The sequence below is a fragment of the Chaetodon auriga genome, chromosome 16 (genome assembly GCF_051107435.1).
Source record: "Chaetodon auriga isolate fChaAug3 chromosome 16, fChaAug3.hap1, whole genome shotgun sequence".
Classification (NCBI taxonomy): domain Eukaryota; kingdom Metazoa; phylum Chordata; class Actinopteri; order Chaetodontiformes; family Chaetodontidae; genus Chaetodon; species Chaetodon auriga.
Window position 1 is genome coordinate 15,809,627 of NC_135089.1, and position 10,221 is coordinate 15,819,847.

At 44.0% G+C, this 10,221-nt stretch overlaps 2 protein-coding genes across 2 annotated transcripts; both read right to left on the reverse strand.

The window, feature by feature from the left end:
* On the reverse strand, positions 1-5,669 carry syngr3a (synaptogyrin 3a). The gene is made up of 4 exons (XM_076751935.1): positions 5,433-5,669; positions 3,297-3,531; positions 2,646-2,791; positions 1-1,203 (listed from the first exon to the last, which is right to left on the reverse strand). Exons 1-4 carry the CDS (start codon positions 5,532-5,534, stop codon positions 994-996), a joined length of 693 nt encoding a protein of 230 aa, XP_076608050.1. The 5' UTR covers positions 5,535-5,669; the 3' UTR covers positions 1-993.
* Positions 5,670-8,486: 2,817 nt separating this feature from the next.
* Positions 8,487-10,196, reverse strand: gfer (growth factor, augmenter of liver regeneration (ERV1 homolog, S. cerevisiae)). The gene is made up of 3 exons (XM_076753006.1): positions 9,776-10,196; positions 9,307-9,509; positions 8,487-9,100 (listed from the first exon to the last, which is right to left on the reverse strand). The coding sequence occupies exons 1-3, from the start codon at positions 9,986-9,988 to the stop codon at positions 8,938-8,940; spliced, it is 579 nt and encodes a 192-aa protein (XP_076609121.1). The 5' UTR covers positions 9,989-10,196; the 3' UTR covers positions 8,487-8,937.
* Between the last annotated feature and the right edge of the window lie 25 nt (positions 10,197-10,221).

A 10,221-nucleotide genomic window follows, 5' to 3' on the forward strand; every position in this document is an offset into this window, starting at 1 on the left:
TTGACCAATACTAGTTTTATTTAAATTGTCAACAAGCTTTTGTTGATGAAAAGTTCTCTCCGGATCTGTTAGATAATACAGTATTTCCATATCTTGCAAACTTCACCAGTCGGATCAGCTATTTTAATTGGGAAATTTGCCTGAGATTTGTTAGTACAATTCAAAGACTAGCATGTAATTTGAGACAGTGCCTACAATTGGTCTAATCTGATGATAACTATCCTACCTAGAGTACATCATATACCTACCTACAGACCTACATAAGAATGTGAGATATTGCACTTGGTCACAAAACATTGTTGTCATTGTTTTTTTACAGCATGTGGAAATCTACTAAATTAAGTCACTGTCTGAGACACACAGTACAGTATGGCACTTAGTTGATCTCTAAGTTTGGAAACATGCAGATTCAATACACATGATCACCTTAACTGCAGCAGAGAAAGATAGAGGAAAGACCAGACTGTACTATAGCTAAAAATAAAAAATACAAATAAAAATATTCCTCGTACTGTTTGGCATGAAAGGGGATATCCACACTTCATTGAATCAAAAGAATAAGATGAAGGTGCTGTATGTGAGTGCACTATTTTTAGGAATCAAATACTGCTTTGTGGTGGTGTCACTCACTTGTTGATCCCTTCATCTCTTTTTCTTCTTCTTCAAAATAGTGTTAATACTGCAAAGTGGCCTCTTCTCCTACATTTTCCTCCTCTTGTTTTCCTTTTCTCTCATTTGCTCTGATCTGAGGACACTAGCAGGAAATTGAGATTGACACACAAGTCTAGAAAAATGCAGGTTAAGTCGGAATGTTAAGGAAGGAAAGGGAACATGAGGAGGAAACGAAGAGGGAGAGGCCGTTTTTAACAATTACCGAAAACTCAGCCCAGATTAACCCATAAACAACGGCAGGTGTAACATCACAGGAAGTAGTTTTCACCTTCCTCTCATCCCTCTCCTGACCTTCCTCTTCCACCATCAGGTCTATCTTATCTAGTAAATGGGAACCTGGTATGTGGGTGCTGCATTCTTCTCGGTGAATGGTGGACTCTGGTAGGTCTCTGTGGTCTCAGTGGTGTCGCCTACTGGTGAATTGGAGGGGTATGGCTTGGTGGGTGCGCCGCCGTCCATGTGCTCCGTGGTGAACAGACTCATGTCTGTGCCGAGCAGATACTTCTGGACAGCACGCACTGTTAGACCAGCCTACAGGAGCAGCAGGGAGACAGAGAGGAGGGCGATAGATAGAAAAGATTAAGCCAGACTAAATCATGAACGCTCAGTTAGACAGATATTAGCCAGGAGAGCACCTTTAAAAACATGACTTTAAAATAGTCTGTTTCATATAATGTAATTGCTTCTTTAGAAACAAAATTAACTTGAAGGGGTAGTTTGAAATTTTGAAGAGTTAGATGAGAAGATAGGACATTTAAATATGAGGCTACGGGTCTGGTTAGCTTAGTTTATGATAAAGATTGGCCACAGCTAGAGTAAGGAAGCGCTGTTAAGCAATGTGAATACGCAAAAGTTGCGGAATTGGCATATTTGAGCTAGTTTAAAATATTCAACTTGAAAATTTGAGGGGGGCTTTGCAGTGTTGTGTAGAGAGGAACGATGGGAGTGGAGTGACAGAACCACTGCTTGCCAACAGACAGCTGCTGGGCCGGGGAGCTCTGGAAGAGAGCTGGGGGCATAGCTGGAGCTTCTGCAGGGATAAACACCTGGAGTCAGACCAGATTCTGCTCCGATCCGGAGCTGTTTACTGGTGGCAGAGAGCTCACGGTTTATTTTTTTAAAGTTTTGGGATTAAAAAGTGGATTTATCTTCACTCTTGCTTCTCAACCTGTCTGCAGCAGCAAGCCGTGGAGAAGCCGCTTCTAATGTTCTGTAATTAGCCTCTTCCCCCTTTGTGAGTGCTGACTGGAGTGGAAATGCGCTTTATTTCATGAACGCACAGAGAGGAGAGGAACCACAGTCTCTGCTGAGTGCCGAGTTCAGTCAGAGGCTGGACTGAACACAAACACACAAGACATCCACACCCTCAGTGCCTGTCATCACTCCGTAGCTTATGGCTAATGTACAGTAAGGTTTTCTGCCTGGCAAATAAATAAAGGATCTCACAGTCAAAGTTACATGAGTAATGCAAAGCTAAAATTCACTTTGCTTTCTGTGTGAACACACAATTACACTTTGTTTTTGTTTTTTTGTTTTTTTGCAAATATTAAGCAAAGGAGACATGATGTGTTCATTTAAGAGCTTTATAGGTGCAGGTAGGCAGAATTTCTGACGGTATCAATGCAAAGAATCATGCTAGTTGTTTCCAGTCTTTGTGCTAAGCTAAGCTAATCTGCAGGTGGCTGTAGCTTCATATCTACAGGTCTATGTGAATGGTATCAGTCTTCTCATATAAGGCGAATAGAAGAAAATTGTGATGAGGATCCATTGAGCGCAACCATCTGTGCCCATTGCTTTATATGTTTACGTTTAGGTCATAATGGGCATTTATTCAATGGCATGTCTGTCTTTTCTACACTCCTAAAGGAAAAACCTAAAGACTTTGTGAACATTTGGTGCATTTCTTTGCATTGTTGCATGTGTGTGTTTGTGTGCCTCTGTGCTTCTGTGTCTGTGGAGTTGCATGTTCTCACCCAGGTGATTATGGAGAAGAAAGAGAAGGCGATGGCAGCCCGGGCTGCATCTGCCCCCTGGTTGAGTGGCAGCTCATCAGCCGTGGTCTGAGACCACTGATTGGCCAGGAAGCAGAAACTTACAAAGTACAGGAAAGTCCAGAAACCTGCCACAAACCAGTGGAACAATAACACTTTGTTACAACGGAAAAAAAGGTAATTTCCAAGTTAAGTTCACACATAAAACACCAGGTGCAGGTGTTGATTCCTCTAATCCTGACCCACAGTTCTTTGTTCCCTTTAGAAACTAAAAATACTAGGATTTCTCTGGTACCTTTTATGTATCTCTACAGGTTTCATTTCTCTTGATGTCTCATGTTGCAAGTAAGGAGACATCTGAAACAAACCCCATTCTGGGGAAACCCAGCCCCGTGACTCCTGCCTTTCAACCTGATCAAGCATTAATACGGGCATTGCTGTTCAGGGTTTGCCTCTGGAGTATGTGTATGGCCCACTCGCATTTTAAGATATAAATCACAGGCTAATTATGAAATACCAAAAGTGCAAACATTGTGTGTTACACCTCCTGACTCTTGGGAAGCTGTCAGAATTATGTCAAAAACTGGAAATAAGACTTTTTCCTGCCAATTCTGGCCATGGTCGCCTCCTCACCCGAGAAGCCGATCTCAAGCATTATAGCCTTCTTCCTGTCTTTGACAGAGCTGATGGAGGAGAACTTGTAGTCGAGCAGGAAGAAGAAGGAACACGCCAGCAGCCCCACCAGGCCTACGAACACGCCGTAGTTGCAGGCGTCTGCATTCTTGTTGAAGACACAGTGGAGACGCTCGCTGCCCATGTTAACATAACCCTCGTTCACGATGGAGGCAAAGACCACCAGGGAAAATATCTGTGGACGGGGGTCGCAACAGGAGGAGGAGAGGGAGAAGATGAAGGAGGTGAGAGACAGAGAGAAGGAAGTGGAATAAGGAAAGAACATGCCTGTTACTGCCTGAGCAATCAATGCATCGCTCTCATTCTCCCTCTTTAACAAACACACACAAACATCGTTACAGGCTCACTGGAAACAGGGTTGTGGCAGCACTGCTCGGGAGCGTCTCTTCGAGCGTGCTCAGACCAAAAGCATTAACCTAATTTCCTCTCTTTCTCTCTGACTAACTGCAGAGCTGGATGCTTCACTTCCCATCAAGAATCACATAGTCCTGAGGCGGTGCGCACACACCAAAAGAAGAAGTGTGACAGAGGTCGCTACAGCGTTTTTCTTACTTCATTTTTATAAGTAACACCCTTCTGTTGTTAACTCTCTGCATTTCTACCTACCTCTGCTCTGGACTCACACTGACACTGATCAGCTGACTAACACTCGGTGGCAGAATAGGGCCATGTGACACACACAGAAATGCACTCACACTTGGGGGTTTGGGTCATATGATGGTGGAGGGCCACACAATGGGATAATGCCAGGTCCACATTTTAAACTAATCACATGTGTGGATATAATCTGAACAGATATACGCTCGGGTGCTTTTAGTGAATCAGCATGATAAAGCTGCTTATATGCGCATCAAAGTCGATCTCCAAATGGAAACTTTCACTAATTTCTTTGCATGATTTTCAAGAGCGTGACAGCACAGCGACTGGGTGACAGTTTAACTTGTAACTGAGTATTTTTACAGTGTTTTATTGGTACTTTTACTTCCACCACTGATTGTAGCTGCACTGTTGAAAACCAAGGTGTGGTGTTATGTGATATATGTTTGGAAAGTTTTCAGCTGCAATAGGAAATAAGCAATTGAACTTTAAAGCACGTGAGCCCAAATTGTTTTAAAGTGATTAATGGGGGCTATTTGTACTGAAGCAGTAGGCTGACAGCGTATCCAGAGGACTCAGTAGTAGAGCCTGTGTAACCTCTTGTGCGCGTATGGGTACAGCAAATATAATACACTCACACACATGAAACCAGACACTCGTTAAGATGCAATTATTCGCCACACATTTCTCTCGGATAGCTCGGTGTGTTACAGAGATCCCTGCGCTGACAGAGAGGACCTTCTCTGTGTCACCCAAAGGTGATGCGTTACATCAAACGTCAGGGCACGACGCGTCTCCGTGGCCCTGCGTGCGTAACGATGATCGCGGACCAATCACAGGTGGGATGACGGACGACGACCGTTTAGGGTAAATCAGCAAAATCATTAACTGGGAAAAGGATTGGCGATATAAACGAAGAGGGTGTGTGTGGTGAACAATAATGTTATATATTAGAGACGAAAATTACAGTATTTGTCATGAGTAAGAGAAAGGAGGAGGCTGAGGAGGTTATGGATCTGTCTCTATCATTTTCTACACAATCCGGGTCCTGTCCACTGCAGACCTTTGGCTGAATTTACATACAAATTATAAAGCAAGTTTTTTTTAATGAGGATTAGTCGTTTTTTGCCCAAACAAAAAGAAAAAAAACTATAGCGAGATCAGTTTAATGGTCAGGGTGTCAGACAGCCACCAGGCCTTGGTTCCACCTTGTACGGACCATTTCTGTATAAATACAGGCCGACAGAAACATTCCATCCATGGTTTCCATTCACACGCCCTGCTTATCTGTTATCGCTTGATTTCTGGGCTCTATATTTGCAGTGAGAACACGTCACGGGTCTCGCGCAGCAACGACAACAGAGAGGACCCCGCCACCCCCCCTCTCTCCACACACACACACACACACACACACACACACACACACACACACACACACACACACACACATACAACGGTACCGGAAAAACGCGCTCTCACCCAAGACAGCACTCTCAGGATGGTCTGCGGTTGTTTGGCGAAGGCAAGCGGGTCGACAGTGGTCCCGGCCCGGCCCGCTCCGAACGATCCCACTCCGTCCATCTTCTGTGGCTCTCGCTCTCTCTCTCTCTCTCTCTGTGTGTGCGCTCCTCGCGGCTCCACGCTCCCGGCTCCACGGCAGGATGGACGCGCTGCTGCTCTCTGCTGTAGGGACGGGTCCTGCGCGCACCCAGAGGCGCGCGTGGGGAGCGTGCACGGACGGACGTGCCCGCGTCGTGATAAGACACTGGGACAGAATTGAATGATATGATGCCAATATGAATATTATATCTTATATACGAATATTAAAGGGATAGGGGGGTAGAAATAAAACAAAAGCAGACCCCTAACCCGCTGCTGAGCACCACAATAAACAAGGATACTGTGATAATAATGTGATGAGGACCTATAATTGTATTTCCATAAGGGTGAAGAGAAAGATGGGTCAAAATCAAAGCAGCTGAGACCAAGACATCCTGACTTTCAAGCCCCAAAACACTGCATCACTTGATAACCTCCTCAGTAAACATCCATGTTTCAAACTCCATGTACCCTGTTCCTATAGTGCAGATTTTATGTTTTAAACAATCTGAAGGCCAATCTGAAATTATCCTGATGTCTCTGTGGCATCTTCGTGGTTCTTTTCTCAGACTTTAGAAAGCAAACCTCTAAATGTCTTCAGGTGTTAAATTAGTGGAGTGTCCCTTTAAGGCAGGCCCTGCATCACTACCTCAATCATTGTTCTTCCTTCTGAAACCTAAGCGGGTGCTGAAGTTGGGCAGAGGCATTATGGGTATAAGTGAGGTCAGCAGACCCAATGTACCAATAAGGAGAAGAAAGGAATACTACCAAGCTACAGTGGGGGGGTGTCGGGCAAGGGTTGCCTGTGCACTGGGTCAAGGTCTAGGTCAAAATGAGCACAACGTGTGTAGGGACTTCACTGAATCTGGGATATTCTAGAATCAGCCTGTGCAATATTGACAGACTGATAAATTGTAGAACGTGAACTCCTCTAAGATTTTACAGAAAGGAAATAACAGGAACATGACCTCTCTGTCCTTAAAGGAGGATGCAGATTTTCTACACTCGTGCAGAAAATCAGTAAAAGTTGGACTCCATGTAGACATCATAAGGACTCTCAGCTGCAAACAATATACTGAGTGTACAATCCCATCTGAATCAGTCACAAACATTCCTACGTTATGAAATATGACAAGGAAAGTCTTGTGATGATGGTGCCTGTGCCAAATAGCACAGCACAGTGTCAGAAGTTACTTATCATGGGGTATTTACCAATTATCAAAGCCTCAACAATGACCAATGAACTTGACTCTCCAACACACACTCTGAACACTGACAAAATATTATGACGATATAATAAATACAATTCTGCTTAACCGTAAAAAAGTGCACACGTACACTGATTATTCGAACTATCTGCGTCACAGTATGCAATAAAGCAGTATTCCCAGGCACTGTAAAAACATGTACTGTGTTGTGAAAATGGCAAACTGAAGCTGCTGTTATTGGCTCACACCACTAGAGGTCAGTCACATCTTCAAAAATTTCATGTTTTAATGATAACGTTATTTGGAGGAGACAGACATAAACATAGCAGCACTGGAAAGGAAGTAATTCAACCCACTGCTGAGGATGAAACCTGCTTGTGGATGTAATTATAAAAGGAGGATGAATGTGGAATGAACACAAAAAGGCCTTATAGGATCATGACAGCCGCAAAGTAAATAGAAGCTGTGAAGCAAATAGACTTGTTTAAGTGTGTGTGTGTGTGTGTGTGTGTGTGTGTGTGTGTGTGTGCGCGCGCGCATACTCTTCTGATTCCTTATATAAAAAATTAATGATCAGAGAAGTTATTAACCCTCCTGTTGTCTTCGCGATTGACAGTGTCTCTCTCAAAATTGTGTAGTTAATTTGTGTGTGTGTGTGTGTGTGTGTGTGTGTGTGTGTGTGTGTGTGTGTAAATTCATTTCTGTGGCAGCACAACGGTTGAGGCTTCAGATTATTTCCTTGACCATGACACTGATGAGGAGAGGAGAGGGAAGGTCCAGACGAAGAGACCAGATGAAGAGACCACTGATGGGGAACAATCCAGTGATGAAGAGGATGCTCCTGCTGTGGTTACATTCCAGTCAAAGAATGGGACTTCGTCCTGGTGTTCATCCCCACCTGAGAGGAGACGTCAGCTGTCAGCAGAAAACGTCGTCAAGAAGACTCAATGGTCAAGGTACGCCATATCCTGGGTGGATGACGTAAAGTCCTGCTTCGAACTGTTCCTGACAGAGGAAATCCAAACAAGAGGCATGAACATGACCAACTTGGAGGAGAGATGGGTGTACAAAGACGCCTGGGAGGAGGTCTACAGATCCAACAATGAACCCACCGTCAGCCTATGGCATAAAGAGTCTGTAAGTAGGAAAACTGTGTGCACCAAGAGATGTCAAAACCAGCCTGTGTAGTGTATTGACATGTAAATGTAGTGCATCTATTTGCAAGGCACATGCCAAAACCACAATACATTGTCCAACATGTGCATGAAAACGTGATAGATTGTGAAGATTTTTTGTAGTTATCTTTTTTGCTTTTTCAAAAGGACCCAGAGAAACAGAGAATAAGATTTGTTTTTTGCTTGGGCCTGACTTTGTTCATATGCTTTTGTTCTCTACTATATAAATCATAGGAGTCAGTTTTGATAGGGAACATTGTATTTTATGACACTATCTAATCATTGTCATTGGTTAAAAAACAAAGTCCTTGTTAGACATTGAAACTGGGTAATCTGTGAAAAATAGCACAATATGTCTAATCTAATACACACACACACAAATGAATACACCCCACAACAAAAACGACTACGTCTAGTATTTTGTATGACCTCCATGATTTTTCATGGATCCCAAGTGGATCAAAATTGCTTATTTCTGTCTGACAAATACCCAAAAGATTTTCATAACAACAGATAAACACAAGCAAATGATCACTCTGAGAAGCGGGAATCAACAAAATAACGGTATTTTTCCTTTATTTAATGACTTACACAATGTCATTAGAATTACAGAATTACCAATTTCAGCATTAAATTATGCAAATAAATTAACTAACACCACAGAACACACACACAAACTGTGTGTGATATCACAATGAAAAAGCAGTGTGTAATCATCCCTGTGTAAAATATATATATTTCTCTGATAAATTTAAAAATATATTTTAAGTGATAGCTGACATAACGAGAATTATTTCCCCGACTTCCATGAATGTGATATTTAGTGCCGGTCTTGAAAACACGGCTTATAACAAGGCAGGAGGCAGTTGAATGGCTAAATTTACTGCTTTGACAGAAAAATCAGTGACGCCTGAAAAGACGACCTTTATCTTTAATTTTTTTTCTCACAACAACAGTGAGCTCCACTTTGTCACGTCTCCACTCAGAGAAGGTTTAGCAGACTCAGTCACAGGAGCCATCTTTCCATCCATCTTTCCACCTCTCGTCCACGCGGGAGCAGTCGAACTCCGGCTTGCCCAGCCGGACGTTGACATCGTTATGGATACGACAGAACCACTGAGAAAGAGCATGGCGGCTACTGGTGTCCGGCTGATTGGTTTTCAATCTGTGGAGAGGAAAATGGTGCATTTAGGAAACGGCCTGCTCCTCATCTTGAAATGAGGAAGCGTGACAGCTGCAGATCTGTTTGCTTTCTTGTGCTAAAGCCAAAGAGAAGACGACAGAAGAGCTGTAGAAAGATGCTGTAGAGGATCTATTAAAGGCCCTGATACGTGCCTACATACTAAATCTAAAGCAGCACTGTGGTCTGACCTGCCCCTGAGGTCTTCTGCACACTCATCACAGGGGAAGAACTTGGAGAAGAGGTTGATGAACTGCCCCATCTCTTGCTGCTGGGTAGGAGATGGCCGATCGGGGTAATATGCTGCCATAGTGTGCAGGAAGGACCAGGTGTTGCGCCCCAGCTCTTGCCTGTCCAGTGGACACTCTGGGTCTGACTCTGCAGCTTGGGTCTCCTGGAGAATCATACAGACGTGTATTCAAACACATGTAGAGGCACACACAGCAGAGTCAATCAGCTAGTAATTCAAAGGGAGCAAGCAGGGCTGCCTCTTCAAGTCAATTAATTTGAGTTTATTCGTGGCTGTTTGGTGGACATGCATGAGCTGCTCTGGGACAGTACACCCTGATACTGCTCTAGGAAGAAAAAAAAGCATATTCATTCATAAACCATTTTCTAGACCTCCGAGAAACCTGCCAACCCGCTTTCATCTCATGTTACCTGTGTAGCAGCTGTCGTCTGTTTCTTCTGGACCTTCATCCATGATTTAAAGTCCGTACAGGCTCTGCATGGCTTCTTTTTGACAGCCCCGCTCTGCTCCTCCTCTTTACCGTGGCTGTCCTCCGCTGGTCGACCGGCCACTGCAAACGGAAAACCTTCGAACCCGGGCGGGTTAGAGGCTGGTGATCCTCCCGGTGCTGTGGGCGCAGCCATGTTTGCTATTAGCTAATAACCCTAACCGAGCCGTATCGATACACTTCAGGAATGGCCGGCTGTTGAAACGCAGATGCCTCTGGCTGGACACATTATCGCTTTTTTATCTTTTACCGTGCGGACAATGTCATGGTGACGGTGCACACTCGCACACTTCCCGGTCGATGTGAGCAACAAGGATACCTGCCACAAAGTGTGTCTTACAGTGTCTTGTTTCACCCGGACCTTTCATG

Bases quoted from the DNA above. Each gene is read 5' to 3' on its own strand.
- syngr3a (XM_076751935.1), bottom strand. From the start codon at position 5,534: ATGGACGGAGTGGGATCGTTCGGAGCGGGCCGGGCCGGGACCACTGTC. The intron at 2,792-3,296 runs GTGAGGAGGCGA...GGTTTGTGGCAG, and splicing joins GCTTGAGATCGGCTTCTCGG to GTTTCTGGACTTTCCTGTAC. The intron at 1,204-2,645 runs GTGAGAACATGC...CTGCTCCTGTAG, and splicing joins TCTTCTCCATAATCACCTGG to GCTGGTCTAACAGTGCGTGC.
- gfer (XM_076753006.1), bottom strand. From the start codon at position 9,988: ATGGCTGCGCCCACAGCACCGGGAGGATCACCAGCCTCTAACCCGCCC. The intron at 9,510-9,775 runs GTAACATGAGAT...ATGATTCTCCAG, and splicing joins AGACGACAGCTGCTACACAG to GAGACCCAAGCTGCAGAGTC. The intron at 9,101-9,306 runs GTCAGACCACAG...TCCTCTCCACAG, and splicing joins GCAGAAGACCTCAGGGGCAG to ATTGAAAACCAATCAGCCGG.